This window comes from Argiope bruennichi, chromosome 4 (assembly GCF_947563725.1).
Source record: "Argiope bruennichi chromosome 4, qqArgBrue1.1, whole genome shotgun sequence".
In the NCBI taxonomy this organism is placed as follows: Eukaryota; Metazoa; Arthropoda; class Arachnida; order Araneae; family Araneidae; genus Argiope; species Argiope bruennichi.
In genome coordinates this window covers 62299008-62314122 of record NC_079154.1, presented here as the reverse complement: position 1 = coordinate 62314122, position 15115 = coordinate 62299008, and the positions used below count along the sequence as shown (strand labels likewise).

At 25.5% G+C, this 15115-nt stretch overlaps 1 protein-coding gene across 1 annotated transcript; it reads right to left on the bottom strand.

Moving 5' to 3' along the window:
• Positions 1–1592: 1592 nt before the first annotated feature.
• Positions 1593–14472, bottom strand: LOC129966891 (transmembrane emp24 domain-containing protein 2-like). The gene is made up of 4 exons (XM_056081500.1): positions 14193–14472; positions 11153–11345; positions 6782–6889; positions 1593–1775 (listed from the first exon to the last, which is right to left on the bottom strand). The coding sequence occupies exons 1-4, from the start codon at positions 14382–14384 to the stop codon at positions 1651–1653; spliced, it is 618 nt and encodes a 205-aa protein (XP_055937475.1). The 5' UTR covers positions 14385–14472; the 3' UTR covers positions 1593–1650.
• Between the last annotated feature and the right edge of the window lie 643 nt (positions 14473–15115).

Below are 15115 nucleotides of genomic sequence, written 5' to 3'. Positions count from 1 at the left end.
GTAATTTAATTTTTTAGCATCTTACTTCCATCCTCGTTTTCATTTTTTTTAGCATACCCTTATTTTCAGTTATTTGTTTTGATTTTTATTATCTTTCTTTCCTGAGATTATATTATTGTCACAAACAATAATAATAGTATTTTATATAAATATAAATTTTTTTCAAAATCAATATTAATTTTTTTGCAGCTTTATTTTATGTTATTGCTGCTATAATTGACATTCTTAATATCATAGCCAGCGCTCTGCTATTATAATCCATATATATAAAATGAAAGGCCCTCTTGTATGAACCTTATACAATTCCACACCCCATGACATAATTTTAAAAAAATGATGCACATTTTCCTTAGCATCTAGAAGAATTAATTATGCTCGTCAAGAAATTTCTATATTCTTCTGAAGAAAATGAAATGGGGGTAGGATGATTTTATGTTTTTCTGTTATTCATTGAATAAATATTCATTCAAAACATATCATTGCATAAACATTCCTTTCCATATAATCTTAAAAATTAAAAAAATAGCTTTTAAATTATATAGATTTTATTTATGCATGACTATTTCTCTAACTTTAATAATTTGTATGTAATTAATTTAAATACAATTCATAAAAATGCATCCCCAGTTTAAATTTTAAGACTATTTTACTATTTAATCACATCTCTTACTTGCACACTTTTACTTCTCTTTCTTACCTTTATTATAATACTTCCTAATATACAATTGCGACAATTTATCTTTAAATATTATAATTTAATGTCTCTATCATCATAACTGCATCCATATTCAACAATTAAAATATATGATAACTCAATTTGCATAATATAGCAGCACATATTGACTTCTAAAAATTATTTTATGTCATATGATTCTTTAAAAAAGATTTTGTAAGATGCTTTATTTGGATTTGCAAAACAATTTTGAATGAGACTTTTACACAAGTTTTCAGAAAACAATATTAAATTGTAAAATAATAATAATAATAATGACTTTTTAAATTTATATATTTAATTTTTTTTTATTTAAGAGAACCCGAGTATACTTAAAAGAAATACTCCTATTTCATTTATTTAATAAAATTAAAGAGGGCCAATAATTTTGAGTTTTTATTTGCCACTAATGTGAAGGAAAATAATTTTCACTCTGAAAAAATGGATCATATTAAAAAATAAATAAATTAAACTCATAAAAACATGTGCAAATATTTTGCAGCACACATTTCAATCCTAACATAAGAAAAAATTGAATGAGAATACCAACAAAATCTGCTTGAGTGAAAATAATAAAAGAAAAAAAATTAAATATTCTTTTAATTAACATAAATATAATTTAATAATTATACACAAAATAAATAATTTTGTTATACTTTAAAATTTTCTAAAGAATAGATAATAAAAACAAAAACTCAAACATAAGAATATTTCTATCTCCCTAAAAGAATTCCATAAACATAATAAAAATAGTTAAAGTTCATACAGTTACATGATATTAAAATACATGAGATGCATAATACCAATCCTTTTTTCCCTTCAATTTCACACATTTCAAAACTGTATGTAATGATAAAATAAGGAATGTCTGACACAATAGTTTACTATACAAAAATTTATTGTGCCAAGAATAAAAAAATCTATTATTAATTAACAGATCAGACCACCCTCCGCACTTCGAAAAACCTCTTTAGGTAATAGACTTGACCCAAAGTCATAGTAATCAGCACAACTGCTTCGAAGAAGGCCCACATCACCACACGGGAATTGGTGCTTTCATTAACTGAAAGAGAAATACTTTTGTAAACAAACCAATAGATGACTATCTTCATTATTTACAAGAACATTACATTATATGGATATACCAGTATAAAATACACACCTACATTCATTTAGAAAGTGACAATTTCTTTATTGATAAAAAATAATTGTATCAGTAAAAAATTTAAAATGCATGTATGTATTTATTTCAATTTATTTACATTCTTAAATGATAAATTTCTTTATAGATAAAAAAATAATTGTATCAGTAAAAAATTTAAAATGCATGCAAGCATTTCAATTTCTTTACATTCTTAATTTTTTTTTTTTTTTGTATTTTTTGATAGTTTTAAAAATGTGAAAACTATGATCAGGCAATGGCTCATTCCAACCTGAAAGTAGGAAAATAGGGAGGCAGAGATAAATTTAGAGCATATATACGTTCAAAAGTAAATTTTTGTGGAATTTAACAAGACAGCATTTATTTTACGTGTGAGTTGATTTAGGATGGTAGGAAACAATAATGTATTTGTAAATAAGAAGTTAAACTGAAAAAATTCACATAGTTAGAAAATTATTTTAAGAATATGAACCAACTGAAATCAGTATGCACACATAGAGTTCTCCTATAGCATTGCAATTAATCTATGTTGTGTCAAAGCTGTGTTAAGACAAAATAATACACACAGCAGAACAAAAAAGAAAGTGTGATAAGAAAAGATGAATAATAAAAGAAAGGTATAAGTTTAATAAGTTGAGATATGTATCAGAAGCAAAATATGAGGAAGAGAGTTTCAAATCATATTTTATGGAAAGTGCATAATCAAAATGATAAGTTACAGATATAGTTCATGGAATTATGAATTTTGAACTTTGAGTATTGAATAGATTACAATGCTATTCTATTTCAGTAAATCACCTTTGAAAACTAACCATACCAAATGTTGAAAATTGTGTAGCAAGTCAAGTAGAAATTCTGCTGAAGCTGTCACTTTTATTTGAGGATTTTAGAAATACTTATTTATACTAGTTTCCTGTGTAATTTTTTTAATGCTGATGCTTGATTACAGCTACACTGTAATCCAAAGCAAATTCATGCAATTTACTAAATAGTGATTTGTACAAAATTTCAATGCCCATTATAAAACAATTTTTTAATTTAAAAAAAAAAATTATAAAAATACAAAAAAATGTCAAGATGAGAAAAAATTTTCAAAATTTTTTATTCACAACAATTATTGGTACTTTTCTGTTCATGAAACTCTAGTCACTACCAAGCTGCAATGGTGACATTATTCTGCTTTGCCATCAACATTCATTATTAAAGTTGCTAGACTTTGTGATCCAGTTAATGAAAAAGAACATAAGCATTTACAAAACAGATTAAAGGTGATAATATACAAAGGATTTGGTTAGTTGTATTAATATCCCGCTTTGGAGAATATTTTGGAAATACTAGGATTATTCAGTACTGGACTTCTTAATTTTGAATCCCATTCAGATGATAACTGGGCTGGTACCCCCATCCCCTTTCCAAACGTTCATGCTATTTTAAAGGCAGGACATTTTGCCTAATAAGCCAAATTTAATCTGCACAACACCCACATACAGGGAGAATCTTTTGAGGAACCAGATTTTGACCTAAAGCTCTGTAGTTGATACCTCACAACTAAGCACTGTGGCCATAACATATAGGGAAAAAAAAAATGCTTTTATTAACTTAGAATGTTTAGTTATTAGTATAATAGCATAAAATCAGGGGGGGGGGGAAGGCCATGGATAATTATAAAGTGCCTTCAAAAATGCTTTAAAATATACTTAGTTTAACAGTATTCTGTAATAACTCTTTATGCAATAAGAAATGAATAGTCCATTTTAAAGTAATTTTTAAAACAAGTTTCATAAATAGCTTTAATATTTAAGTTATCATAATAATATATATATATAAATTTAATAATCCTACAACTTTTTTCTACAATCATATTCTATAAATGTTACTTAATAGATAAGGAGCAAGATTAAAAATAAATACCATGACATGTATAGAATAAAGTAAAATAAGAAGATTAAAGAAGAAAAAAAAGGAAAAAAAAGACATAAGAAGTAAATAAGTGATACGTTCGAGGGGGAATTTCATTCAAATTTAGTATCTCAAGTAACTCAATATTAAACTAATACAAAAACAAGCATCTTTTTTATATAATAAAAGTGTAGATGATACAGTTCTTAATAAAAGAAAAAAATGTGACAAAGCTATAGCTTCAATATTTATTATCATAATTTCACAAATTGATGTTCATGGAAGAGACTTAAAGGTAGAAGTTTATTTAGATTAAAAACTGGTATAATTAATTAGCGCCTTCAAATTTTCTCATTACAGAAAGCAAGAATTTTTAATAATTCGATTAAGTACATCTTTTTTTATATGTGAACAAATTCCATTCCAAAAATTAACCATAGTTCCTGAGATATAATCAGTTTTGTTTACTTAAAAGCTCTACATGAAAAGCCAACCCAATAATTCGATTAAGTACATCTTTTTTTATATGTGAACAAATTCCATTCCAAAAATTAACCATAGTTCCTGAGATATAATCAGTTTTGTTTACTTAAAAGCTCTACATGAAAAGCCAACCCATTAAAACTATATCTTTACTTATAATAAAGACCAGTTAAACTTAGAGCTACTAAATTTGGCACAGATATATTCTGGAGGATGGAAATGTGCACTTGACAGATTTCTTCAAAACTTTATTTAATTAAAAATAAGCCAGATTCTGGTGTTTTGTAATAATTTTCCTGAAATATTCCTGCATAAAAATGACTTTTATACCATTTTAAAGTTTAATAAATTATCTTTCCATTGATGCCAAATTAGTAACTATAAAATTCTTTAATCTAGATTTTAGTAACTATGAAATTCTTTAATCTAGATTTAATTAACTTTTAAACATATTTCACAACAATATTTTCATTGTTATGAATAAACCAAAATCATTTTCATTGTTTTCTCAAATATTTGACTGCGTGTTTTTCATTCATTATCGAAAGATAAAGAAGTTTTATGTTTAATATCTATGTATTTTAAAAGAAGAATAAAAAGTAAAGTTCAATATTGTTAAATTTAGAAGATAGATAACTGATAGGTAATAGCTCTAAGATGTCATGGAATAGATGTCTGTTAGGAAACTTCATATACAAAATGAAGAGAACATATGCAAGGTTATTAAAATAACACAGTTTTAATGTTTGACAATTTGAAAGAATCATGAATAAGAAGTTTTATTTTTACTTTTGTAATGAAATTAATTATATTCAATACCTCTAACGAATCAGCTTATTATCAATAACAGTTAGCATTATACAAATAGCAAATGTTTTTAAAAAGGGAGATAAAGCATTTCTTTCATTCTATTTCACAAAGATTTCAAAAAAATTAACCAAATATAATTCAAACAGATCATTAACATAAAAAATTTAAAAATAAAAAATAAACAATTAAAAAATATTACAAAATTTACTTTTATATTCCCTTAATACAGGGGTGTTTGTGGGACCCCAAAAAATCCCCTGAAACTTTTACGGACTTACTACCAACATTTTGGAGTTTCGAGAAGGGGGGGGGGAATAAAAAATTACAATTATGAAGTATTGAATGACCTAATTATAAAAGTTCAATGAATTACTTTTTTTGCAAAATTAAGACCTTTGAACCCAGGTCACGTGATCGCACATCTGGTCGAACGAAGTCTTTCCCTTTTTTTTCTGCCGGGCCTACTGGCAGAAAAGAATCCAGAAGAGAATGTCCGAGAACCGGGGGAATGAGTCATAACTCGCAATAAGGAAAGAACAAAAAAGAAGTTTCCCCCCCCTTTTCACGCATTATCACTGCCTTTGGAGAAAGAAAGGAAAAGTTTTCATCACACACATTGACCTTGCGTTTTCTGCTTTCAAAGCAAACAAAATTACCCAGATCAAAATAAATAATTCATTATTATTCTTACTTCCTTTTGAACGACGATCCCCGGAATTTCCGGGTATCGAAGTTCAAAATCCCTGGAATTCCGGGATTTCCCCGGAGCACAAACACCCCTGTTAATATTTCTATATTATTTATACCTTCATATTCTAGAAATTTTCATTGTGAATTAAATGAATTCAATTTTATTTCATTGGTAAGAAACTAATCCTTGTAATGGCATTTTAAGCCAATGAATTTTCATATTTTATTTAAAGGAGGAAATTTTATTATAAGATGGAAGTGACTGTTAATCAGATAGGAAATTTATTAAATTGAAAATATTTTTTATTATAAAAAAGAAATTAATAATAAAAATTATAATTAGTATTTTGGTTTTAAACTGATTTTTAACAACATTTTATCAGATCAATAGAATAAGTAAATTTAAGATTTTAAATTATAGAAATAATGGTTAATTTCTGGAAGAAAATTCAATATCATTTGTTTGAAATAACTACATATGGATGATATTTAAGGAGATTAAACAATTCACCAACGGAATCCACTAATTTTGTTTCACTAGAAATCTTATTTATTTGATCCTATGAATTTACTGAAACTCCTATACTTTTACTTTGTAAAAAGTTTTTAGATCTCCCTAAAGTAAAGACTTTTTTAAATATACAAACCTGTTGATAAAAATGGAAATTGAAGAACAGTACAGCTAAGAGAAACAAGTTTCTAATAAACAAACAATTTAAAAAATAAAATTATAAGATTTAAAAAAATTAATTAAATTTGTTATTTTTATTTAACACTAAGATAATAGCACTAATAACTAACATTCATATTAAATTTATTTAATATATCATAAAAGTAATTGCATTTACTAATTTTAATGCTGTTTTAGTCATGAACAATACATTGTTTCAAAAAAAATTTCAAGTATTTAGAAGACTTCTCACAGACTACTTAAAAAATATAAAGAACCACACATTTTAGATTAATAACAAACAAAAATTAAATATTTCAACAGAGAATGAAGATTAAAAAAAAAAAGTACTAACTTGCACGATGAATTCTATCTCTTACAGCCATATATTCTTGCTCATGTTTGACTGATGTTAAAGATGAAGACAGTTCCTTAATCATTTCTTCAAGCTTGTTTTGATGAGCTGAAAATAAAAGTTTACATGTTAGAAGAAAGGTTGTATAAGGAACATTATTAAAAAATTATTTCATGTAAAATCTCCCACTTTTTAATATACAAAAATGTATAGAATTAATTAGAGTTAAATAACAAAAATATAATTTCCTCTGCTTCAAAAATATCCAGTAAATTTAAATAACAAAGTTTACAAAAATCATAAAAATATCTAAATTTTTAAGACAGCATAAAAATATAAAATTATTATGCAAGTTCAAAAATATAATTTTTAAAGAAATATCTTCCATGTATCTTTCTTCAGGAATTCTGTTATGCTGTACTTAGAAAATAATTAGCATTAGAAATTACAGTACGTAAAAATTAGAAAAGTTCACACATTAGATTTTTATTATAAAACAAGAATTAAGAAAATTAGCATTATAGATTTATATAATAAGCTTGATAATGAATGTCCTGAGAATTTTATGGAAGATATTAAATAAGATATATTTCATTTGTAATTAGAGTAGAAATTGTAACATATAACATGATGGTGAATAAAACAGTTTCAAAAGATAATTAACGTTGAATGACTCTGCAGTGTACCATGCAGGGGAAAAAAAAAAAAAAATCAGATTTTGAAAAGAAGAAAATAATAAATCTTCAAGCTAAGTAGAAAATTAATCCCACAAAAAAGCAAGATAGTGAAGATGATTATTCAAATAATTTTCAAAACGAAGTAAGTAAAACAGAAAAATAATCAAGTGAATTTTAGGAAAGTATACCTAGAAATATCAAAAATCTGTTTCAACCATTAAAATACACTCAACTGTGATGATACAATGTAAAATAAGGTAGAATGTCAGATTATTGAAAAATAATTACAAATAACAAAATTAAATTCCACAACCAGAGAATTATCATAAATAAAAAAATAATAAAAGATTTATACATAATAATAAAAGATTTATCAGTGTTGTTTAGATAGAAAATAAAAAAGCAGTATTCACTCACATAGCTTCACAGTCATAGACAAAACTTACAATCTTTCTCAAGTATCTTATGTTTCAAGAAGGTAATAAATATAACAATTAAAGATTGATTCAATATTGTTTATGTAAATGTATGCAAATAGAAAATAAGCTTTATGTATTATATGAACTCCATTCTGCCACGCATTTCCAATAGTGTAATTCATAAAGTTTTTAATAAAAATTTTATTTAACCTGCTACTTTTTTTAACATTGTTAGAATTTAAGAAAAATATTGATTTTATGAATAAATCTTGCTCCAAGTTCACCTGAAAATATTCGAAACTACATAGCTGTTTATGTTTATAAAAATAACAAATAATATTAATTGACATTTAAATTTATTTATTATGGATATATACAGTATAAAAGTGAATTAAAATATATACAATATTAGTTGATCATTAAATCAATTTATTATGGATATATATATATATATATATATATCGCAAAAAGTGAAAAAGAAAAATTACAATGTTTCAATTAACTGATAGATTAGTTTGTTTTCTAGATAATCGAAACTACATTCGAATTTGTAGCTATTCAGCATTTTCATTAATTTCCCATAAATTTACTAAGTTTGAATTGCTTTTTATTGACAAACCACATCAGTACTGCATATCATGTTATATTTAGAAAAAATTAAAACAATCAACTACTTTTTTTTTGCTACAGATGGAAAATTAGAGATATAACATTTTTGGTTAGAAGTCATTAGAACAGCATTAGTCATTCATTTCATTTAAATTATTATCTGCAGAATTCTAATATTATCATTTATGTACAAGAGCAATAATTTTAAAAGCTAATAATTTTTTAAAATATTAAAAAACATCAGTGTCTTTTGTTTGGTATGCAATTTTTGCCTTGTAAATTTATTGTCACAAACTTAAAATAACTTATTGTGAATGGTCATTTGAACATCTTCAATACGCAGAACTGGTTGCTCATTCAATTTCAATAAAATGCATTCCTTTCATTCCCATGATCTTGTGTCTTTTATTAAGAAGAGAAAGAGAGAAACAGACAGATAAAAATAATAATAAAAAAAAATCATCTGTTTTCCAATGTGAAAAGAAAAATGAATTTTTCTCTTTTTGGTGTGGGGAATTCAAGTAACTATAGTTATTATACACAAAACAATAAGCCATTTTCGTCACAAACATAAATTACACTAAGAGTGCTTTACAGAATTTAAACCAATGTTTACAACTGTTACATCAGTCTGATAAAAAAAATTAGTAAAAAAATCAGCTGTACCTCTTGATAGATGGAAAACACAATTAAAATCATTAATTATTATCTCAGGAAACTGTGTATTAATTAAAGATATTATTTCACATTCTTCTACATTTACAAATAAATTAATATTTAGTTACCAATAAATTAAGTTACTTTTTCAGTCCAATAAAATGAAAAATTACTGCCCCCTGCACAAATAATAATAAAAAGACTGGAGCAAATACATTAAAAAAATATATACACATAATAGTTTTTTTTAAATTTAAAATACTTCTTTTCTTAAGAAACATGTTTAAATCTACTATATCAGAAATAATGAACTAAGGTTGGTTTTTTTAATAAATATTTTGTCTTCAAAATGTAAACATGCTATAAAACAATAAATTTCTCTAGTCATTTCTTGGAATGGTGAATAATTACTATAAAGATGTTTTATAATGCATTTATAAAAGATAATATAAGATCTTTATTGGTTTCCCAAATCAAGCAAATAACATCAATGCACTTTTTTTTAAGGTTTTTATAATAAAATTATGTAAATTATTTTATGCAATTCGTAGTACAGGGTGTCGCATAAAAAAACTCTGGGGTTTAAAAATATCATATGAAGTTAATAGCATGAGTTTGGTCAGATCAGTTAACTTTGAAGAAAACAGTAGCTCTTCAAATTTTATTGATATCAGTTTCAGTTTGTTTTTTTCAACACCAGGTAGCATCGCACATAATTGACCTTGAAGCAACATAACAGATTCTCATTCCATAGTGCAGTGTAATGATGATACCACGACAAAAGGTTCAGTATATCATCTGGCTTATAAAAACTAGATTTGTTACCACTGTACAGCAGAACTTTAGACATGTATATGGTATGGTGGTAATGGGCCTATGGACAAAACCATCTGTCAATGACTACATGTATTTAAAGAAATGGAAAATGTGTTAAAACATAATTCGTCTGGCAGGCCAAAAGTGTTTGAAGAGAATGTCAATAGAATCAGTGCTAAAAGTCAACGAAGTCTAAAAATATTCTTGAGACGATACAGTTCATTCGGGCACGAGCAAATTATCTGCTCATAAGATGGTTCAAGAAAAGGCTCCATCTAAGTGCATACAAGCTACAAATTGAACACGAAATCAAATCAATAGACAAAAACAAGAGACTAGAGTATGCTGTTACTATGCTAGACATGACAGATACTAATAATGATTTTTTTAAATGTGATTTTTACTGATGAGGCTTATTTCCATGTACTACGAACAAACATAATTATAGAATTTGGGGTTCACAGCTAGCTCATGAGTTAGTAGAACATCAAAGTGAATGTTTGGTGAGGCCTTATGCATATTCAAGTTACAGGTCCCTTCATTTTTGTAGAAAATTCCATAAATGGTGATGTCTATATTGAAATGTTAGAGGAATATGCTTTTTTTCAGTTAGTTGATATTGAGGCAGAGAAGGGTCCTATCTACTTTCAGCAAGATGGAGCACCACTTCATTTCAGTTTGCATGTACAGGAAGCATTGTATTCTTGATTCAGCAATAAGTGGATTAGAAGGATAGTGCCTATTTCTTGACCTCCAAAAAGCCCAGAACTGATTCCATTAGACTTTTTCTACTGAGAACTTGTCAAGAATTTTATTTATACTGAGAAATTCAGGATGTAAATCATTTCAGGCAAAGGATAGTCACTTGTGTGGTAGACATCACTCCAGACTTGTTGACCAGGTCATAAGAAGAGGTTGAAGATCATTTGGATATATGCCATACAACAAGTGGGGTACATATTGAAATCTACTAAATGGTACAAATCTTGATAAATTAAATTTTAAGTACATATACATACATAACATTAATTTTATTATTGAATTTTAAAAATTGCATCAACACTCAGAGTTTTTTATGGACACCCTGTACATTAAATAGTTCTGAAAACCAAAGAAAATACAAATGAGAAAATAGAATAAAAACTAAGCTATTCATAAGTACAAAAAAAAAAAAAAAAAAGAGAGAGATGCACCTTCTGCTTCAGCGTCTTGTCCTTTAGGTGCTTCACCAACATCCATAGAAAACATGATGATTTTGGGTGTCATTGTGGACATTGCATTACTGAAACAATAAGTGTACACACCATCTGCATGGGCTGCAAATGTGTACTTCCCATTTGATTCTCTCTCACCCTGATAGATTATTTTACCATCTGGCCCTACAATCTAAAATATAAATAACAATTAGAAAAAATATATATATATAATTTTAACATTTCTAACAATCATAAACAGAAACATTATATATTAAAAACATAGCTTTTATTAAATCTTTTTTTTATTTTAAATATTCATTTTTATTTAAATAATAACTACTAGTGGCATTTTATAAAAAGATCAATACAAGATATATATTTATTATTAAAAAAATTCTATTAAAATTATTTATAAACAATATATAGAGGTCATATTATAAATAAATTTAGTATGATTCTTCATTAACCAGGCATTAAATATTAATGTAATATTACCTTTCAATAATAAAGTTTTACTACTTTAAATTATGATGCACCCAAATAAGCTCATACAAAGTTATTATAATCCCATTAATAATACTTTCATACATATCATCTAATATTGTGAGATTAGTGATTTTAAATAAAATGCTTGCTGTATATTAAATATTGAAAAATTATTAGATTTCTATGTGGTAATTATCCAAGTCTAGAACTTTTGAATGATTTTATTTTAGTAAAAAAATGTACTCAATTTTGCATATAATATATTAATATTATTTAATTACACTTTTAGTCTATGGTTTAGAAGAACAGAGTAACCTATGTGATACACGAGGAAAAAAATGAGCATTTTTAAATAGAAAATACAAGAAATTAGTTTTAAAATATTATCCATAGATCACTACCTCGTTCATAAAAAACTGATTTGCTAAAAATATAAATTGAAGTTCACATTGCAATGTGTAAGCTTAAAAAGAACAAAATTCATAGTTTCAGCAATAATTTAAACATTTAATAAATTTCAATTATTTTCCAGGTTTCAAAATAATCATGGTAAAAGTTTCTATTCATATTATCTCTATAAATATATGATTATAAAATTGGTGAAGTTTTGTTTCATATGTAAAATAACTATGCAGCAAAAAATTTCATATAATTTATTCAGCATCATAATATTTTATTTGATAGCATTTCTTGCAAAATTAGTGAATTAACATTTTATTTCATTTTAAAGGAAAAGTGTAATAAAAATGTGATACAAAGTCACATATAAGATTCAGCTAAGAACAAAATTGCAAAAGTGTAACCTACATATTACGCAGATGTGAGATACTCTTTAACACTATGGATGCTCAAAATCAAAGGGATAATTTTCAATAATTGCAGTTAAAAGCATGAAAAGGCTTTTTTTTTAAATTTCTGTTATTGAGAAGCAGCATTTAAAGAAATTTTTTAGAGTTTAGTTGCCAAAATCTAAAAATTAATAGGATACTAGAAGGATAGGGCTGAAAGAATAGCTTAATGATATTAACTAACTAATGATCTTTTGCAGAATAAACAGCGTCAAATCTTAAGTTTCAGATTATAATTGAAAATAAAAGTTTAAAAGTAGACAATTAACGTGTCTACTTTAATATCAAAAACAATTATATACTTGTTTTTTCCCTTATATTTATTATTGTAATATAAATATGCTTATCAACAATATTGTGCCAAAACATTTCTTATACTTCAATATTTGAGAACAAAATTTGAAGTATATATATTTATAATAAATATTAATACTTTATAGAGAAAATTAGTTATTGGAATTTTAGTATAATAAAAGTGCTTCAGATGATATTTTTATTATACTAAAACATTACGCTCTAATAAAAGTATTTCAGATGATAAAGACTTTGTACTTTATATTTTACACAAAAGTAGTTTTTCCATTAAAAATATGAGCAATGAAAGTAGTTTAATCTTGACCTGTAGAGAATATATATTAGTTTAATTATTAGTTAAAAATGTTAAATACTCTCCTAAGATAAAAATTGAAGTTATAGTTCATATTCTTGTTTGATTTAGATTTCAAATTAATATTAGGCAATTATGCAGAGGCCATTAAAATTAATGGCACTTTTCTATGATCATAATGCTAGCATTAATGTAATAATGTACCATGGTGTTAAACAGCAATTATACAAATATTTTAGCTTGACAACTATGGGTGCTGTGCTAATGGAAAAGTATCAAATGAATATAATCCCTTATAATTATATATTCTAAAGTTTTTTAAATATAAAAGATATCTAAACAAATCCCAAGCAATAATATAATTTGCTCGACAATTTCCTTTGCTTTCTTTCAAGAAACTTTTTATTTTACGTATTCTATTTATTTAAAAAAATTAGTAGGTCTGAAGCATTTTTATAAATTGTTTAAGAAAACTATTTGTAAATTTCATGATGGTCAAAAAACTGAACTCAATGAAAGGTAGTCTTAAATAATATATAACATGCACCATCATTCTGTTTATAGCATTTTCTCAGATATAGATATATATACTGCAGCATATACACAACTGTATAGTCAATTAAAATAAAACTGTCTTGTATATTCAAAGTCCATTATAATTTTAGTACATGGTACTTGGTATAATTCATAAATCGTAATTATGTACATTAACATTTCTGCAACTGAATTGATTTCCAGATTTAAGGATATGAAAAAACATCATAATATAAATTCTTGCATTAATTATCCAAAACTTTCAGCGTGGCAAGCATTTTGCGCTTATAAAATAAAGGTGTCTCATTTCATTAATAAATTTGATTTTATAAATATTTTATTGCAATGAAATAGCAGCGATTTTATCAACAATTTTATATATTCTTTTCGCAAATTTTCAATAACAAAATTATAACAGAAATTAGATTCACTCAAGATGTGATGCATGAACCTGTTAAATAGCGTGTGTTTTTAAATTGAAGACAAGTACCTATATGAAATTTCATATATTTTCAACAAGAATAAAATTATGATCAAATATGTAATTTTATTCTTTTCATACTTTGACATCAATATCCAGGAATCCACCTTCTGCAACTTCAAAAGTCAAACCCATTTTCGTACCGGCAGTAACTTTATCATAAAAACATTCTTCTGCATGAGCATCTACGTTTACAAATAAACATTGGATATAGGGAACAAATAAGAATAAAACTAAAGCAGATTGAAACGACCTACTGAGAAATAAATTCATTGTAAAAATTATTTCGAAACTAATGAAAAGTGATGTTTATATACAAGAAAGGCCACGTTAAGTTTTTGGTTGAACAGCAGTTTATTAATGCCAGATTCCAGGTATTAATATTTTTTCACGCATGAGTCATCAATGTTAGAGATGCATAATAACGATTTTTTGAATAACAAATAATTTTGCAATTGTTATTTTTAAATATTTTTTCCAAATATCTGTTAATTCAATCACATTGTTAATTAAAAATTATTAATGAATATTAAATATAAAATTTATTAATTGTAATTAATACTAAATTTGCTAATTTTAGTAACGAGTGATTGACTTAATTTATCTATTTCAGCTTGCGTCTTGATTTTGATTTTTCTCAAATCTATCTATTTCATTTACTTAATGGAGTAAAGCTTTTTCTAAAAAAGTTGAATTAAAAAAATGCCATATCTTTAAAATTTTTACTTTAGTTCTATTTTTTGCCAACAGATGGCGCCTGCAGAAGGACTCCATTAGAAGGTCTTGTCACAGACAATTAGAAATTAGAGATGCATAATCCACGATTTTTTAAATAACAAATAATTTTGCTATTGTTATTTTCAAATATTTGTTCCACATATCTGTTATTTCGATCATATTATTAATTAAAAATTATTAATTAGTATTAATTATAAAATTTATTGATTGTAATTAATACTTAATTTACTAATTTAAGTAACGTGTGATTGAATTAATTTATCTAT